General features: G+C 40.3%; 1 protein-coding gene across 1 annotated transcript in view; it reads left to right on the top strand.

Annotated features, from left to right (window-relative positions):
• Window positions 1-14,318: 14,318 nt before the first annotated feature.
• dnah9l (dynein, axonemal, heavy polypeptide 9 like) overlaps window positions 14,319-20,212 on the top strand; it is a 32,843-nt gene continuing 26,949 nt past the window's right edge. The window contains exons 1-10 of the mRNA XM_029524748.1: window positions 14,319-14,615; window positions 15,437-15,627; window positions 16,578-16,773; window positions 17,050-17,149; window positions 17,379-17,590; window positions 17,681-17,914; window positions 18,129-18,296; window positions 19,056-19,193; window positions 19,376-19,500; window positions 19,876-20,071. Of these exons, the coding sequence (XP_029380608.1) occupies window positions 14,319-14,615; window positions 15,437-15,627; window positions 16,578-16,773; window positions 17,050-17,149; window positions 17,379-17,590; window positions 17,681-17,914; window positions 18,129-18,296; window positions 19,056-19,193; window positions 19,376-19,500; window positions 19,876-20,071 (1,857 nt within the window). The remainder of the gene's footprint in view (window positions 14,616-15,436; window positions 15,628-16,577; window positions 16,774-17,049; window positions 17,150-17,378; window positions 17,591-17,680; window positions 17,915-18,128; window positions 18,297-19,055; window positions 19,194-19,375; window positions 19,501-19,875; window positions 20,072-20,212) is intronic.

Here is a 20,212-nt window from a genome sequence, read left to right as displayed (position 1 = left end):
GACAATGTGCTGCATTTTACTTAATCTCAGGAGGCTGGGCTATAACGTCAAAAAAAACAGATTGTCCTTTTCTACCTCGTAGATTGCTTCGGCAAAGGTATCCTACTGAAAAGTAACACTCTCAGTACTAATAACTGCGGCGAACAGAAGTATTGATAGTTATTTATGGGACAGGTCTCACATTAAAAAGTCTCATAGATTAGGTGTAAATGTATCAAGTATAAATGGTGTAATATAGGGTTTCTACAAATTGCTTTTTCACATACTTCCTTCCATCCATAAGGAATAATAATTTATGAGGGGGAGAGAGTTCCAGATGAAGAACGGCTGCTTGTTAAGAAGTTAAGCTCTTTATAAATGTCACATGCTTCCTACTTTAATGAACAACCAGGGTTAAATCCAGAGCACCAATATGTGCACACATCAGCAAACAACCACAAGCATGTTCACACAGAGATGCTCTAATAAAACAAACGTACACACAGTCCATCAATATCCTACAAGGAAAAATGCAGAAAGAGAAAAAGACCAGTGGAGAATTTTATGTAACTCTGTTGAAGCTTTGAAGGAGAAAAAAAAGTCAACAAGTGCTCTATTGCTGCTTTTGTTTGTTCCAAGGAAGGCTTAACAAGAGTCTAATACACCCATACAGTTCTCTCCAAACGCCACACAGCATGATGAACTTCAAAGCACTTAGCTTCTAACAGTTATGCATATAGCATGCATGCACACACATATACATCGCCAGTGCCTGACACAGCCACAAAGGAAACTGCCTACACGGTACAATACATTATAACGAAAAGCACCAGGCTTGGTGTGTTAAGATTAAACTAATGAATCAATATGCTAAGTGAACGCGGGTTTCCCAATAAAGCCAGGGGAAAGCGTTTTAATGTGACACTGCTGACACATACCCAAACTAAAGAAAGTAATATGTTTCTCTCACAAACACACATTATGGGAGAGAATGAGGCACTGAGTTAATTAAGGAGATTAAAGCTCTCAAGGCCTTAGCCACACCTTGTGAATATTGACGGATCTGCAATAACAACCTCACAAAGGAGAGGAAACACAAAAAGAAGAGGGAGAGAGAAGAAATATAATGAAATGGAGTAATAAAGAATAAAAATTCAAGGACACAGGATGCCGACAAACCTGAGAGAGGAGTCAAAAGAGACAAATGGGACATGAATGGATGCAGATGAGATGCAAAGAAGCATGACATCAGAGAAGGCAACGCAACCAAGATCGAGAGTCCAAAGCATCAAAGGATGAGTAATGGTAAATTTATTCCTCTCCTCCATCTACTACATCTACCTTCTCTCCATTCTCACCGAACACAAACAGCTCTCCGTCACCATGAGATGAGGTCACTTAAAAAGGATACTGTTATTGCTTTATAAAAAGCAGTGGGTGATTATTTCAAGCAAAACCGCAGCTTGATCAATCTTTCTCAATCTCAAAACACACACGCTGCTCATGGACACTTTGGAACAATCTACTTCTAAAACACTCTTGAGACCAAACCACTTGTGGAGATATAGATACCAATGTCATTCACCTTTGGTGAGAAGGGATAACAGCCAGTCTCTTTCTTAGTTGTTCTTTCTCTCACTCTAACCTGATGCCCACCTTTTTATCTTCACATTCAGACATCAAGCGTGACAGAAAGCACTGTAAAGCCCCATGTGTGCACAGACTGCACTTTGAGCTGAAGTGTAATTCTTTCCACTATCATTATTGACACAACGGCATGACAGTTGTGTTTCTGTGTCAGTGGCATTCTTCAAACCAGCTCACACATCAGACAAACACAAGTACTAAATTATAACAGGGTTTGGTTTGAAATCCTACCTCCACTGCACTTTATAGTGAGTTGCACCATACCCAATCATTCTCTCTGTCAGCAAAGAAAAAAAGATTATATATATATATATATAGCCATTGTCTCCTTTGAAACTGAGGTCTTCACAACACACAGAAAGAAAAGTGAGCAGGAACAAGATGGAAAGGCAAGACGAAAACTCATCAAGAATAAACGAGAAGTGACAATTACCAGGAAACAATGCTTGGAAGAGGAAATTGAAGACTAGAAGTCGGGATACATTCAGGACAAATAATAATTTTTAATCAAATTTAGCCTGGAGCTCCTGGAGGTTCATTTACCTGGACAACTCATGCCTTGTGGATCTCATATGACTCTGGTATGAAGAGGTTGCATGATAACTTGACCCACAGATCACATTACACCAGCATGCCAACATACAAATGATGTCAATGTTAACAAGCTGCTGCTAGATATGATGAAACTATCATGTTTGCCATCTTAGCTTAGCATGTAAACATACTTTTAGTTGGCACAAAACCCATGAAGTTGATATTAATGAAACTGCAGGTATTTTCTCATAAACTTTTTAAAATGTTGACCTGAACATGCAGCTAGATGAAGAATTAAGAGCTCACCGAATTTATTACCGTTCTTACATCAAATAGTTGTTGAGACTTTGTTAAGATGCTACAAATGTCTTCCTGAAGGTGGTGCTACAGAAAAAAGTAAATAAATCACCAGCATCATGAGGACACATCTTGGTATCCCCTTTAATAGTTGTTGACATATTTCATTCTGGTGGACCAGCCCTCCAAATGGTAAAACTGCCCGGGAGCCATACTCCTAGTGGATACAAATGGCATACATGCAGTCTTAGTGGAGCGCATTGTCATCTTGTGCTGAACTTTGCACCCACTATTACCTCTGTGCCTTGACCTGAGGCATATAGAAATCAGAGAAATTTTACCAGACCAATGATTTTAACAAAGAAATTACTCAGGGTCATTTTCAAACCTGATTGATTGAAAGAGCTTTTCTGAATTGACCAGTTTAAGTGGGAGAGAAGTTCAAGAAGGAGAGACAGACAGATGGGGGGTGTGGGTGGTACAGTAAATCAGGCCTAACGGAGCGACCTTTCATAACCCAAGACAGAAAAGGTTACAAGAGCAGTGGAGAAAATGGGTCTATCTGTCAATTACTAGTTAGCTATAAATGATGATGGTGTGTGTGTGTCTGTGTCTGTGTGTTTCAATTCATATGAACAAAGACACCTAGGTGTATCTTTCTCTCACCCACAGAACATTAATAGTATATTGCCCTCTGTAAATTTCTTCCTTAGATAAAGGACACTCTTTTCTGTGGTGCTACACGTTAGCCGGGGTCCATCTGATCAGGTCAGAATATATAAAAACTGTTGGTCTTCTTTTAACAAGGGAATATAAAATGTATATACAGTATATAAGTAGGTTACATGGTAGACATGGCAGCATAAGTCCCTTTTACACAAATGTTCACTTTGTGCTGTGTAAATACGCTGTAGTTGTACAGGCTTCATCAAAGCCATCGTTGCATCAGTTTTTTAGAACATCCTGTGTCAGGTGGGTCTCTATTTCAGCTCTAAGAAAGAGAATAATTCTTAAACAGTGGTTTGTAATAAAACGGCACCACCAACACACGTTCTGCTCCGTTCACTAAATATGCAGGGAAAATACATATCTGCATTGTTGGCCCTATTTGTTTGCAAAAGGATCTGTGGGAAGCGCAGCACCACTGTGCTGAGCACAGACAGGAAGAAAAGAAAAGCAGATTACCCCCTTCAAAGCTGTAGCAAAAAAAAATTAAGTACCATTTGTCAGGTGGTTCAAATCATGGTTACACATAATTATATTCACAGTCATCAGCCCCTCTAAGGTAGTTTAATAAGTAAATGCTTTGTTGAATTGCATGATGGCTGTGCTCAACGGCTTACGTATTATTGCTAATTTACACCCCAAGCTACGCCAGTTGTCTGTGCCCTTGATACTCCCTTAAGTCCCCTATGCCCCTGTAGTGTCGAATGTGCTAAATTAAGCTTACTGTATTTTACAAACCTCAGCGACCCATGCTATCAACTACTAATGGAGGGAAACAGAGGCATCTCATTAGGAGTCTGCCAAAAGACACATATACGAACACACAAACACACACGCATTGAGTCAACTTTCCTCTGGCTCTGAGCCGGACATTAATGATGTTCCAGTTGGTTTTAGCAACTATTTACTTATTGGGGGAGTAATTTTGTGGTAAAGGGAACCTGATAAAGGTGTTTGGGGAATTCTTCTTGCATTAATCAACCTACAGTGTCTTTCTTTTTTCAAAGAGAGGAGAGAAGAAAGAAGGGCAGAGCCTGTGCATTAATCGCACATGGATGCACACACACATTTCTTGAGTAAACAGGGAAAAGGACTATTTAAATAACAACTTGGTGACAATGTGCTATGATTGACAGCAGAAGGAGGGGGTTGATGGGAGGATTCTGTCAGCGACTGATAACAGCTGTCTGCTTCACTCACCAGAGAGACAGAGCACAAGAAACAGAGAAAGAGACACTCGCACCTAAACAGATGCACAATAATACACCCTGGCATATATTTCCAATTAAAGTTGTTGCCTGCATCATACCTAAGTTACATAATATAAATGAAAAAAGGTAAATGACAGAGTCCATCATGTAAATTTCTATCAGCACAACAAACAATCCACCGGAGTCTGACACTACTCTGTCGCCCAGTTGACAAACAGATACAAGCACACATGCGCGCGCACACACACACACACACACGCGCACACACACACACACTTACTTATTAAACATTCATCAAAGTGAGGATGGGGTAATGAATGAGAGACAACAATGAATTATGGATCATATTCTAATGGTTGACTTACCCCTCTCATTACTGGCATGCTAATGTGATTGGAAAACAAATGATTACCAGCTTTATTAGAATAGGGAAAAGAGCAGGGCCTTGTGATCCCCAGGACACTCCAAGGCTGTTCCATTTGCAGAGGGAGATGCAGTGGAGGAAAGCGGAAAATTGAGATACATAGCAAAAAGGGAATGATTTAACACAGTCTTTAAATTTCATTTTACTTCTTTGGATTATTAAGAACACTCTCGCACGTTTGAATCTAGCTCAACATCTCATCAATTACAGCACACAGCTCATTGCCAATTAACACATTTAACTGCTTTGTATGCAGTTATGGTTTTTTTCCTAAAGAACAAATTTTCTACCCGAAGACGTGCTCGTGTGTTACAAGCATCACATAAATTCCTCTCTACAACAAAATAACGCTGGTTCTTCTCACAAATTTGCTCATACCTACAGCTCCAAACTGATGTAATACATTGAAGTGCATGCATACACAGCCTTGGGCATTTATCACAGCATTGGTCAAGGTGGAGACATCTCGTGCAATCCATCTCTCAGCTTATTGGCACCAAAAGACTTGCTTTTATGCTTTGCTTAGAGATTTATGGGCAACTAAAGGCATGTGCGGCTGCGTGTGTACGTGCCAGAATGCATACATTAGCAGCATATGCGCACCTCGCTGTCTGAAAGGGATCAGGTTGATGTGCTTATTGACACCTCACCTCCCTCTCCCTTCTTCCTCTGCTCGTGTCCCATCTCCCTCCCTCTATCCATCTATCCCTCAATCCATCACCTTCCTTTAAAAGCCTGTTAGGAAACCCAATACCTTTCATTAGCACAAAAAGATTAGCTTTTTAGCAGGAGGGGAGTGAGTCTTCGAGTGAGATAGAGAGAGAGAGAGAGAGAGAGAGAGAGAGAGAGAGAGAGAGAGAGAGAGAGAGAGAGAGAGAGAGAGAGAGAGAGAGAGAGAGAGAGAAACTGTAGGTGGGAGGGATAAATAAAGATAATCAAAGATGTCTGTGCCAGGCAGCCACTTTGCTTAGCCTAGAGTGAGCTGAGCATGTTCAAACACAAGCACAGTTACACATATAGTTGCAAGATATTACACACTTCACAAGTAATATTAAAGGATTGGAACAATTTAAAGAATATCATTCCAAAATAAGAAAACTGAAATTGGCTGCTGCAAAATGATTTCACACATGAAAGCAAAGCCGATTATGGTTTATCATTAAAGTTACAAGTTACCTTAATCTCTTTGCTTCCAAAATAGATGTGGTATTGATGATTAAATCATTTGGGAAGTTTAAATATTACCTGATCTGATACATTTCAGATTAAATCTAGATGAAATAGCAAGAAAGACATCATAAGGCCATTGATTGTTTTTTCCATTGTCACAGTAATATTTTTTTGATGAATTACACTGTGAGAAATACAGGAATCAATCTTATTGCAATGCTCCAAATTTGAAAGAAATCAACATAGAAGGCCCAAGTACTTCTGTTTCTGAATGGCAACAGTTGAGAAGCCTGACTCAAACTTCAGACACAAGGTTTTGATCTCATTGAGAGCATGTCCATCTTTTTTTTTTTTTTTTATATAAACAGTCAATGTCTTGAGGTGTCAGTAAATATGAAAAACATCTTTACCATATTGCTCCAATTGATCTTTAATACATCTTCAGTGATGTAACCTGGGATCATCAGGTTATTTCAGGCCTTTCAATATCAGACCCCCTCCACCAGGCAACCCTGTGTTCATTGGGCATTCGTTTGACCCCATGGATCTTCTCTCTGGATCCAGAGCCACCTTGAAGCTTTCTATGCATCTTCTACAATGTCCTTCAGGGCTAAGCCCTGCGCTCCTCCTGTGATGCCCAGTGCACTGAGGGCTTCGGGGAGCAAATGCACTTGACCTTCAAGCCCTTCTTAACAGTTGGTCACTTGATCTTCATATGTAGTCATAATAGTGTCTTCTTAAACTACTACTCAGAATCCCTGTGTGCATAGTGACTGATGATGTTAGCCCCCCTGGGGGCACCACACAGTACAAGGAACATCAACATATTCATTCATCGTCTACCTCTTAGCCATTTCCAGGTCACAGGGATTGCTTTAGCCAATCCCAGCTCACATTGGGCAAGGGCAGGGTACACCATGGACAGGTTGCCAGTCCATCGCAGGGCCATTGACATATTATCGCCATATAAATCAAATATGGAAAATATGCCTGAGATCTTTATTTACCATACATGTCCAGCAGGCCCACAGCAAAGTTAGCACTAATTTAGACTCATGCCTGTATCTACCTGACTGGCAATATGCATTCCATTTTTAGCTTTGCTCTCATCTGGCTCTTCAGTTGCTCTGCTGTGTTCTTTATCTACATACCACATGCAACTGGATTAGTCTGCCATCTGCACTGGAAGTATATAAAGGTTGTCAGAGCATTTTTACTATTAATAGCTGCATGGTGTATCAGAAAATGCAGTTATTGACTGTACTGAAACTAAACTAAAAAAAAAAAAAATGCAAAACAATGAGATAAAAAGCTATTAAAATCCTTTGTAGAGCTGAGGCAAACAGCAAACTGTGATGATATTTCTCTCCTTATTGACCTGCTTTTAATCTGTTAATCTTATTAGTTTAATCAGTGCTGAATCCAGGTAGAGTTTTGTCCTCTGTTTTTCATTAAAGATAAACCAGCTACAGTGTGTGATACGCCTTTATAAATCCATATGCAACAGAAGTAACAAATTTATGGAAGTACCTTCTGTATTTCTCTTATCTTCAATCAAGACTGAGTTTCTACACTTCTTCATTCATGTCTGTATACAATATGACTGTGCACGGGTACTCAATGTTTAAAGGACCCAATGTGCAAAGCCAATTCTACTGGGGGCAATAAATGTTTTTTACTGATTCATAACAACATATGAGGGAGAAGCACACACACAAACAAAACACACATATATCAATCCTGTTAATCCTGTCCTGTTGGTCATACAGACACACAGTCATTAAGCACATTTTGAGCAATCTCAGCGGACATGCCATCAACAAAAGACAAGTAAAAACAATACAAGTGCATTTCCCTTGGGCTACAATTGTTGTCCTGTTAATCTAACATACCAAACACACTTTAACACAACTGGACACAAAGAAGAAGAAAACACACTCACTTAACCAACTATTTTCCAGGAAAGAGGGTCTTTAACAGTAACAAAGCAGCATCCTATTGCTTACATGTTTTTCCCCAGTGCCTCTGCTTTCCATAAAAAATAGTCGAAGAACTAGATTACACACACACAGATATACGCATATACACACACACACACACACACACACACATATGCTTTCACCTAATACCCATCAGTTTTTGGGACGGAGGAAAATCTATATTTCATCTGAGAAGCTGAGGTGTTTGTGCACACGCTGAGTTTGTTTGTCATTAGGCCTAACCCCTGTGGCTCACCTAATCAGGTTGCTGTGTATGTGTGTGTGCTTAATTCTGTCAGTGAGGGGTTTGAGAAAAGAGAGAATATGACTGGCTGAGGTTGTGTGTGGTTGACAACTGTAGAGGAGTAAGAGTTGTGGGAGACAGAATCGTGCAAGCACACTCTTGAGGCTGAATTAAAGTTATCGATCAGCCATGGCATGCTCTCAACCAGAGATCAAGGCTTAACCTGGATCAATGACTAATCTGTTTGTTTGTGTGCATGCGTGTGTTAGTGCATCATCTCAATTTCCATATTTCTGGTCGCATTAATAGTTTTAGACTTCACATATTTCATAACCAGGCTCTATCCTCACCATCAAGTTCTGATGTTAAGTCTACAGCCATTCTAGCTCTGAGATTTAAGATGTTGTACTTGGCTCAGGAGGGTTTAAGGTAATTACTAGAATAAGCATGATATACCATAACATTGTCATAGTGACAATTCTGACATCCTGATGTTTAGAATTCATAAGACTCACTATGGTCACCATTTCAATTCAGTATAGCTAGTAAACATGAGCTATTACTGAACAATGTATTTAGTTTTGCAGGAATTTGGTCATAAACTCACAAGTAGTGACAAGTTTTACTTTTTATTTTACTTGATGATGCCTAATGAAAATTTGAGGCTTTGTTTCATATTCATTCGCCAAATATATTACAGTTTATCATGCATAAGGACATTTACATCATTTCCAAATTTTATGGCAAACCATCCAGTATGTGTTAACACATTTCACTCAAAACCGCAAATGTCAGCAGCATTTGATTCAACCAGACAAGAAGCTGGAGATGGCCAGGGTCATAAAGATTCTACCTATCTTGACAAAATTTCATAGCAATCCAAAATAGAGAATATCCACTCCTTAAGTTTCACTGTGGATAAAAGCAGGGTAATAATTAGGGATAATTAGCAGGGTTGTCGGGTGAAGAGAAACCCAGAGGGGAGAGTCTGGCCAGTGTTAAACATGCATCCATCCTACTGAAGTTTCCCTGAGCAACATTTGTCCTGTGGCTAAGTGTGTGCGTGTGTGTGTCCAACCAACCTTGCCTGTGGCCTGAACTCTGCACTCATCTTACAATCACTCAGAGAATCCCAAAGCTTATCACTGCAAATTTGTCCACTTTCCGTACAAAACCAACAGATGAACAAGTGTGTCTCAGCTAACAAGGACACCAGACTGTACTACAGTTAACCTATATGCAACATTAAACTAATTGCTGGCCACTGAAATAATTGCGAATGAAAGGCACCCTAAATGACAGACAATCAGTCTCTGTGCCCTACGATCTTCTTCATCAGTGTGAAACCTCAGTCTATCATTTCCCCTCTGTCTAGCTTCATTAACACGTCTTTACATATAATAGCCAAGCACTGGAAGCCAATCAGGCCGAGGCTGGTGGCACAGTTACCATGTCGGTATAATTCTTTGATTTGTTCTTGCACATATTTTAATAGATCCAAGGAAAAGCTTGACTGCTTTCACCTCATTTGGCTAAATCACTGAGCATGACAAAGATATAGGGTACAGCATGGTATTACTCTTCATCTAATAACATGGTGGAGGATATTCAAAAGAAAGGGAAATGTATTTGAAGTGACACAGCTCCGGCTTAGAGCTTTATTTTTGTCACTTCTCATAAAAGCTAAACAAAGTGAAAAATGAAAAGGTGCATTTTCCTTCTCTTTTTTCCCCCCAATCATCTATCCAACCCTGAACACTCTCACAGTGCAGTCCACCACTGGAGACAACAAGCTATGTATAATTTATATTTGCACAGAGGTTACCCAGGTGTATTTCACTCGCCCTTTATTGTTTCATGGTCTTAATATCTCTGAGGTGAGTGCATGATGATAAATCAATAGAAACAATAGTTTCTCTCTATATCAAAGACCAAGGGAACATTCAGTGTGTGAGTCTCAGTCTGAATCTCTGCAAATATGCTTCTATTGCTAGTAGTGCACAACTATCTGTGTGAATACCTACAGCAATATGTTTATGCTATGTTTGCAGTGGATTTATGCCAAATTCAATTCAGCTATTGACAAGGACCACATGATAGACATCTCCCCAGAGTTTATATGGATATATACACACAAACAGATGAGCCATAGGAGAAATTTAAAATTAGACCTTGGAGAGTTTCTGTGGTGCCTGATAGAGAAACAGCACCCTCTACAGTATTTAAGCACAACTGCAAAACCAATGCTCCCCACCCCATTCTGCTCATTCAGGGAGGGCTGTGTGCCTAACTTTAAATTCCAGTGCATCTCTTCGTCTCAGCAAAACTTAATGAGCCTCCTGAGAGCACGCCCAGGTGAACTTGCTGTAAGAGGAAACTACCTGCATCGACCACAGCACAGAACAATGCTGGCCTTTTTTTTTTCTTTTTTTTTTAAACAGAAAATACTGTATCTGCATTTTTTGGAGGGGACACTGCAGTACTTTAACAGTGAAATAAGGGTGTTCTCTTACACAAAGTGTTACTTAGTGAACAACAGCCTGGAAGTGGTCAGCTTGGATTCAGCGTTTTCAACACAAATTGCTGGGATCCCCTCACCTAGAAGGCACAAACCCAACATGCACGTGAGCACTCACATACACTTGATATACTCAGAAGAGAGCAAGCTCAGGACTTGAATACACAAACGCACACATCCTGGGAGACTGGCCATGCTCTCTAACCCCTTCCTGTGTGTATAGACCTGCCTCTCAAATATCACTGAGTCCAGACAGAGGAGAAAGACCTTTGCAGAAAAAGGGAGAGGTCTGATAAGGAAGAGCTTACTGGTGACATGCTGCCTTTTCTCCTAACTACAAGGAGACTGCCTGCCCCTGGTGGTTTGTCTGAACTGGCCCCCTTTCTTGACTCATTTCAGTTATTAAAAAAAAAACACCAGAGACATAGAAACAGAAAAGATGGAAGAGCAGGAGAGGGAACGATTTTGAAGTGGGACAGACTGGTGTGATGGTGGAATAAAAGGTTACAGAAGGTTGTAGGGATAAAGAGGACAACAAAGGAGTAGTACTACAGTTTGATTGAGGAGCTCAGAAGAATTAAGCTAGGTAACCTTGATGACCTTGTAGCCCAGTAATTGGGGTCACAGTTCATCTAAACCTGTTCTATTTTGTAAGTTACCTGTGATGACAAGAGGGTACTTGCGTTTTAAGAAATATACTTCACAAAATGTAATAGCAAACTAAAGAATTGTACAGTGAATTAACTTTAGATAACCATACATTAGAAATGGGCTTTGATTGCTCCAACCAACTCATCAGATAGATCAGCTAATAGTGCTTTTGTATGTGTGTCCAAAAGAACTGGCAGCCATGCAGAGGTATGTGACAGATGTGTGTGTCAGCCATTACTGTAATCGCTCCATTTACGCCTTCTACCCTGGGAGCGATGGCTGGTCAGCACCATCTGGACACAGATAGTACATACATGGCAATCACCAGCCATGTTTGGATTTCAGTGGAAGTCATCCAGCAACAGGAGGGAAGCTGTGATTATATCTTTGTGTGTGTCTGTGATATTGTGTATACATTTTCCATCTTTGTCACTGTCTCAATTTCTCCCTTTTACGAGTGATTTTTCTCGTAAAAAGTTTTTTTGGCTTCAGAAATACATCAAATCAATCAAGAGACTGAAAGACAAAAAAAAAAGGATGAGCTGTACCAAAGTGAAGACTTTTTCAAGACACCCAGTTTCTGAGTTCCTTCTTGTGTGTACATATGGTTTAAGGATACCGAGACCTCAAGCTCATGTACATATAATCTCCTTGCCCTGGCTGAAGACAGGGAAAAGGGAGATGAAGAAAGAAATAGGAGTGGTTGAGGGGAGAGGCAGAGCTCGCCAAGCTGAAGCTCTGGACTCAAGAGTAGCAGCCTGATTGTCAAGCAACACGTAGTCATAGCAACAGCAAATGGAGAGACTGACGAAGAGAAACAGAAACACAGGAGGTGAAAAGAAATGCTGAGAGATTTTTGAAAAATTATTTAGCTTGTGCTTTGCTACATTAGAGTATTAAGTCCACTTACAGGTGATATTTCAGCTACAGCCAAGAGCTGGGGGTTTAAATATTGCCTGAGGATATTTTCATCATTTGCCTTCTTACGCCTTATGTTTACATTACTCAGCAATGACTGCACTTGAATATTTATCAGCAGTAGCCAGCCAAGTCTCTATTCTGCTGTTGCTCTTCTGCTCCTTCATCACTCTATTCTCTGTCTCATTTGTATTCTATAAGCTCACTATCCCTTCCTCATTCTCCACCCCAGCATACGCCCTCTCTTTTTCCCCTTTTGCCTCTCCATTGGCATCCTTTCCAGCTCCACTCGTCACCCTGTTGTCCTAAGATCTCTGTTTCTGGCCTCCATCCCTGTAAAGCAGAGCTGACATTGGGCATGAGGTCAGAGAGATGGGCAGTCATGCTCCTGCTGTCAGCAGGCTCAAATGGGCTTAGATACAGTGTGTGTGGAGACACCCAAGGGACACCCTCCACTAGCCCCGGGCTCCAGACAGTACATAAGCATATAACCCGCACACATTCAATCAAACACTTTGTTGGCATAGAAATAAACACATATAAGAACGTAAATACCAACTAAAACTGCACCTACACATCATTTAGAGGGCAATGAATAAAGCTGGGAGTCAAACATTTGCTTATGCAAACAGAACAACGCATGGAATTACAGATTTCAGAAAGGACAAATTCCCTTGGAGAACTGCCATGGATTATCAACTGTTATTGCCAGTGTTGTGAACAATGAAAATATCCACTGTAGATTAATGCTGAGCACTTGTGTTGAAAACCAACACAAACCTCCAAAGGTTATTTACATTCATTATTTTTTTTAAATGAATTCCTCTTGATCAACTGAATGTACATTCAAAAGTGAACATTAAGTCAAATGGAGGTAATTAGAGATAGTAAAGTGTAGTTGCTGTATGAACATGTATTGTAATGGAGAAAACTGCATTTGTAGACTGTATAGGAACAACAGAGATAAGGGCATCTTATAGGTGTTAAATAACATGGTTACTTTTTACAAGCCATCTAGTGAGGGGATGCTTCTTTTTTGTGCTTGCAGGCCCTGTGCAGCTCTGTCCTGTGTGCAGAGCCAATGTATGGCCATTAAGTTTGCATTACACGCAAATGTCAGTCATCATAGAGGGGCTCTGTCCTCCCCAGTCAGCCAAATTTAAATTGGGATACAATTACATCAGTGTATTAAGGTTAAAGTCAGAAAGTGCAGGCTCTTTAAAAGGGTAATCATTGCTGTGGTATTTTAAGTAACACAGTTATAGAAATGCCCCATTTTTCCATGTTTTTACATAAATGGCATATCATGTATAATAGGATGTCATGGCTAGGGTCACTTTGGATTACAGTTTCAGGATGTCAAAAACATTGTACCATACTGCCCCCGAGTGGTGATGATACACACAGGATGGAGTAATCAGAGAAGGCTAATCTATCTGGGTGAATTTCACTTGAAAGGAGTTTTCTCTTCTCGGCATTGAAATTAAAAAATATATATATCAGAACTTAGCTGTTCTACTAACTATTCTACTAATTATTTGTAAGCACTATACATAACAGCACATCTTTGTCTGATTTCATGCTCCTAAAAACCTTTTGCAAGTTAAAACTGTAATATCCTTACCTGTCCTGGAGGGTCACTGCAGCAAAGTCTCCTCTGAAGGCTCAGGTTACAGGATAGGGTTGCAGGCTGCACACACTAAAAAGATAGCGTGTACGGTGCAGAATAATGACGTGAGAACACTTCATTGTCCCAGTGATAAGTGAAACTGTCCATTCAGCTGTGTGTAGCCCTGAGATGATAGCCCTGGAGAAAAGACAAAGTTGGAAAGACAGAAAGAGTTTGTCAGTAATTTATTTGGGTAAATTTTGTGACTTCTGATCTTGACAAGGAAAGTGGTGAGTTGATACCTTTTGTCACACCCTGGCATGATTTTCTTTTCTGTTTTCACATCTCCCACACACTGAGTAAAGTACTAGCGGCCTTTCTTTCTGTCATCTTCACACCAGCTGAATCTTCATGGCTGAATCCACCAGCAGCAGCAGTAACAGTGGTGGTTTGAGCAGCGGAGGCACCGGAGGAGTGCGAATACCACAGGAGCCCTCTCTCAAAACTGGGGTGGTGTCTGATGAGAGGGTGGACTTCCTTCGGGAGCAGGCCTTCTGTGTGTTGCGAGTGAAAACAGATAAGTGGAACCGCTTCATCGGAGCAGAGGAGAACCAGAAGATTCTCTTGGATTTCTTGGACCACATCTGGACCAGCAGGCTGCTGCTCCTCACTGGACCTGGAGGGACACTGCATGCAGGGGATGCCCAGGTAAGAAATACAAATATAACCAGTGATACACATACACAGACATGAAGTGTCTAGACAGTTCAGGCATCACAAGAGTGTATCACTTTCTTTTTCAGCTCCCCATCATGTTCAGTCAATTTTTCAAGCAAATTCAACTATGATTATAGCCTTGAATGAATTTTTAATAGTGTTGTTCATCTATTGCTTCTTGTATGGAAAGAATTTTAGAAATTCTGTACACTATATCGATATCACTGAACTTAAGAGTGGTTGGGGCAAATTTCATTGAAGAAAAACACTGGAGAAGAAAAACATACAGCAAATGACATACTGAAAAGTGAGTTTAACTCCTAAGCAAGACAGTAAGCTGACATTCAGGCACATGCTATATATCTTTCACAAAATCCCCTGGACTTCCCATCTATAGCTAACATGCACATACTTTGAAATAAGTCCCTACTTATTTCTGGTGCTTTCAATGCTATTGAAAGCATTCCTACTGTTTTTTCAACTGCGAAGCTGCACCCACCCTGGAAGACCAAGCTGTTGTGCGTGCTAAAGAAGGGAGTAAAGAGAGTCACCCAGCAAGAATTCAGACGCCAACTCCGATTAGGAGAGGTGTCTGGATATCCCATGGAGCACCTTCCTGTTGTCATCTCAGAGGTGGGCTAGTGTGTGTGTATCAATGAGTGTACAAGCACCCAACTAAAGCTTAACACAGTATATGGTGTGTCTCCATTATTACCTTGAAAACCGATTGATCGATCAATCGGTTAATAAACTATTTGTCAATCTATCTGCTCGCTTGACTTGTTGATCCCAAACTGGTGAATTGTGCACAGGTGTTAGTGTGCGTGCTATCCAATGGTCTGAACCACGAGGACTGGCCTCGGGTGGTGTCTGATGACATCCACAGGCACCTGGAGAAGCTGAGGAGCCGGGTGGTGACTCTGAGAGGCCGCGCAGAGGGACGGACCCTGCTGCCTCTGCCGCTGTGTGTGGAGAGGGCTCGGCCTCAGGACATCGCCCTCTGGTCAGCATGTATTAATGACCAGCCCTGTGTTTGGCTACGCTAGCTAGCTAGCTAGTAGCAGAATGTAATGTTTTGTACAAAGGTGTTACGGTGCTAATTATTGCTCAGCTATATTCGTAGTTTTTACGCATCATTTCCGACGCGTGTCGCCATGAATGCCCGCTGTTATTTCGTAAATATAGAAAGCCATGCTAAATGTTTGTGTCTGGTTAAAAAAAAAGATTTAAAAAACCTTTAGAAGCCGTTTGAGGATACTCACCGCTTTCAGTCATTAAAGGCTCTTTCACCCACCTGGGTAAAACAACTGTCCAGCGGTTTACAAAAATAACATTTCCTCTGTGCCAAACTTCATTCCTCTAAACGCCTGTTTACCCGGAAGTGACAACGGTCCACCCTCCGTGTAATTAAATTAATACATGGAAGTGCTGTTGTTTTATATATATTAAATTTAGTATTTTTGCCATTGATTTGGTAGTGTTTATTCGTATTTTGAAGTGTCGTTCAAGTCAAGGTCAAAGGTTATATCCGCCATCTTAGTTTCATGTTGTCATGTGACAGCTCGGGCTGTGTACGAAACCGCTCCCTAATCCCTTATTAGTGCACTATATGGGGAGCTCGTCGGTTTCTAGTGGTGTCCGAAATCTTTTGGGACAAAATGTAGTGCACTGAAAGTATCCCACAATGCATTGTGAAAAGTAGCGAATAGCCGAGCTCTTACATATTGTAGAGAATATTATGTGATGTAGGCTGCGTGTGTTGTATTTTCAGTTTAATGAAGGTAATTTGCAAGCACACAAACACCAGCCTCTTGTAACTATAAATTGGTTTGTTGTGTAAAACTTGTACAAGAGCAAATATTTTGAATCACATTTTAACTATAGCTCTGGGTGTTCATATTGCCTGTCTATATTTTTAGTCACACTGATTGTATCCCTGTCTATCTCCCTCAGCCCCAGTGGTTGGCCACTGGACCGTGGCTTGTTATACTCTATAGAAACTTTGATAGTTCAGTGGTCCGGACAGATATGGAATATCCTGAAGAAAGACTCTGGCATGGTGCTGCTCCACAGGGACCATCCAGGCCCCAATGCAGAGCTTCAGTTTTGGGCCACTCAAAGAGAAAACCTGCTGGGCATACACTCCCAAGTATGAGACTTTTTCTGTTACTTTAAAGCAGAAACAGCAGTTCCTACAAAAAAGTTGTTTTTATGTCTGGTAGTGGATATTGCGAGACATGTTTTGTTTATATGTCATTAGGTATTGTTATTACTAAAAAATTTTTAGGACACATGAGACTGCTGAATTGTTTAACATCAGCAGACACTGTTGCTTGGCATACTCATTGCAGTAATGAGGACTTTATCTCCTCATATCAGCCCAGGACATTTGCAGTATATATGTTATTATGATGCTTGTTTTCAGATTCAGAGCCCCAAAGTGGACCACATCATGGAGATCCTGAGAAGAGCTAATAGCAGTTACTACTCCTCCTTTAAGGATGTCTCCCTCCGTGTCAATGAGGGTAGATCAGCATTACTCATCTTTTATCAGTGCAAATTAATTGTCTGTCAGTTTTGCTTTTTGTGTTTCATCATGCTTGGTTCACAATAGCAAGCAACATGGCAATCATATTATCACAAGATATTGTCAAAGAGTAGATTTATTGGTCTACTGTATAATTTTTATCTCGTTATCTTACCCCCCTATTAGGGTCATGATAATATTATTATATTTCTATGTGATAATTATAGCTTTGCTTGAAGCTGAGGATATTGATCTGTATCTGCGTCCTCTGAGAAGACTGATCACTTGCTTAGAGGAGAAGAGTTTCCCTCATGTGGACACTCTGCTGCCTGCTCTCTTCCACACTCTCTGTCTCATTTGGAGCCATTCCAAGTACTACTGCACCCCACAGCGCATGGTCGTTCTCATGCAGGAATTCTGTAACCTGATCATTGAAAAGGTACATTGATGCTATTCTATATTTATGTGAAACAAGTAAGACAAATTAATTACTTAAATTGCACTTCCAAATGTTTATATTTGTCTCCAGGCCTTTGCGTACCTAATCCCAGAGGAACTGTTTAAAATGGAGCTTGAGGAAGGCGTGGAGCGAGTTCAGACCACCATCTCAGTTTTGCGCAGTTTCAAGCAGATGTTCTACACTTACCGCCAGCAGATCCCCACGTACTACAAACACAGTGAGCGTGTCAAGCTGTGGGACTTTCCAGCTACGCTTGTGTTCGAGCATACAGACCGCATCATGGAGAGGCTGCTCATGATCGAGGTGCACAGGCTCACAAGCATAGCTCTGTGGTGTTGGTTTCAAAGCCAAATTTAATGTTTTCTAGCCTTGAGAAGACATTATATTTTGGTATTAATCACAAGAAATGTTATTTCCATCCCATAGCTCAATCAAGTAGACTGCTACAAATTACTTTTAACAAAGCCCCATCTAATCACCCTTGACCATCCCTGTTTTCTACTGCTCTCATCTATAGGAGCTTTTTGCAACAGCGCTGGACTTTCTGAAGCTAGAGAAGATTGAACTAGGTGGATCCAGAGGAAAGGTCCTCAGTGAGATGGTCTTCAGCATGAACGAGGAGTTTCATGACCGCTGGCGAGCCCTTAGAGAGAGCAAATATGACCCCTTAGACTATAGTAACGATGTGAGGACAAGTATATTTGACATCAAACTGCTGTTTAGTGAATAGCCATCTATAAACGAAATTGACAGGCACAGCTAAACAATAAAAATAGCAATTAGATGTCACTTTTCTGCCCAGCAATGGAGTAATTTGGAAGTAGCAAAGGCAAGTAGTTTCCTAGCAACACACAAGATCTAGTGACAGTAATTATTTGTCAGTGCATCAATGTTTAATTTATTAGATTACAGCTATTTTCCAACACCGTCAAGGATGACTTGGCCAATCTAAACTGGAACTCAACAGAAATTGATTTAGTATGTTTTCATACTTCTAATACTGTTCTAATATATTTTTTGGAAGCGTATTATTCTAACAACTACTTTTAACTGTGCAAAGGGCTAGTTGAACTACTGCACAGAAAATATTACATAAGAAAAATTGCCTAATAATAAGAGCAGATATGAACCACCATTTCCTATCTATCCAGGATTTTCTATATCACTACAGGAGCTTTATGGATCAAAACAGAGATTTCGATCAGAGACTTGGGACTGTTCTCAATCTGGCTTTCCAACATTCCAAAAACCTGAAGTCAACCTTTAAGGTAAACTGTTGCTCCTCAAAAATTGTATATTTTATTTCTTATTTATTTATTTATTTATTTATTTATTTAACAAATTTACTGTACTTTAAGGCAAATTGTATTATACTTCTCATAATGCATAATAATATGTTCAGGTCACGATTCACTATCTTAAACTTTGTTTCTGTCCCATTTAGCTGTTAAAGATTTTCGGCACCCTGCTTGAGAGACCCAGAATCCATCAGCTGTTTTCTCCCAACTACAGCATGTTGTTGATCATGTTCAACCAAGAAATAGGCCACTGTCAAATTATACTTGACCAACACAGAGATGGGGTCAGAGAAGTGGACAAGAAATAATTATCCTTACTAATACAGAAATTGGAGTTTTGACAAGCCTACTTCACAAAAGTGTCACACACTTTGCCAAATATGTGCAACGATTAATTGGAAAAATTTATTGATAATAAGCATGATTTCATCATGAATTAAATGAATTAAGCTTTTTTTTTTTTCAGCTCCAGTCAGGTACTGCAGTCCTGGGGAAAAACATGCCATCAGTGGTTGGCAACCTCAAATGGTCACAGGAACTTCGGACTCGAATCCTGACCAACAGGAGTAACCTCTGCCAGCTGGCCCAAATGTATGGGCTCACTGTACTCATACACACACTGTGTTAAGCATAGACTGTAATGCACTGTGTAATGTATATCAATAGAGTTCCTAGGACTCCGCAAGCAGTCCTCTTAAAAACTGAAATCTTAATTTGATCTGCAGCTTGTCGTATGTACTTGATATATCTGTTTTGATTAAACTCAAATCTAAACACTTCAAACCTTAAAAACGAATTGATTTTAAAGGTAATATATGTGAAACGTTACATCAGCTCTGAATTTACTTAACTAATTTGTCATTATTTAGTAAGTGAGGTGTCCAGTTGTTGATCAATGCAGTTTGCGTGTCACTACATACAAGCTAATGTACAAACAGTATTCTGCCTTCCATCTTTTCTTGCCAGGCCTTTAGGGTGTGCTGAGGCAGATAATGTCCTCCAGAGGTGTGAACATGTTCTGGAGGCTCTGGACCAGCATGATGAGGTGCTGTTCACAGAGTGGACTCAGGGCTTGGAGGAACTTTGTGAAACCCACCTGAGGGAACCACTTCTCACACTGGATACTCATACAGGCCTGTTTCAGGTCAACTTCAGTCCAGCTGTAAGCACAAAAAGTCAACAGTAAATATATTAATAACTTCAGAGCACACAACATTTTTCTGGCATACTTATTTAGCCTGAGTTAAATTCATGAATTCAGTACAGGCTTCACTGCTTTTTACAGCATCGACTTGATGTGCAT

This window comes from Echeneis naucrates, chromosome 17 (genome assembly GCF_900963305.1).
Source record: "Echeneis naucrates chromosome 17, fEcheNa1.1, whole genome shotgun sequence".
NCBI lineage: Eukaryota > Metazoa > Chordata > Actinopteri > Carangiformes > Echeneidae > Echeneis > Echeneis naucrates.
This window is presented reverse-complemented; position numbering and strand designations above follow the sequence as displayed.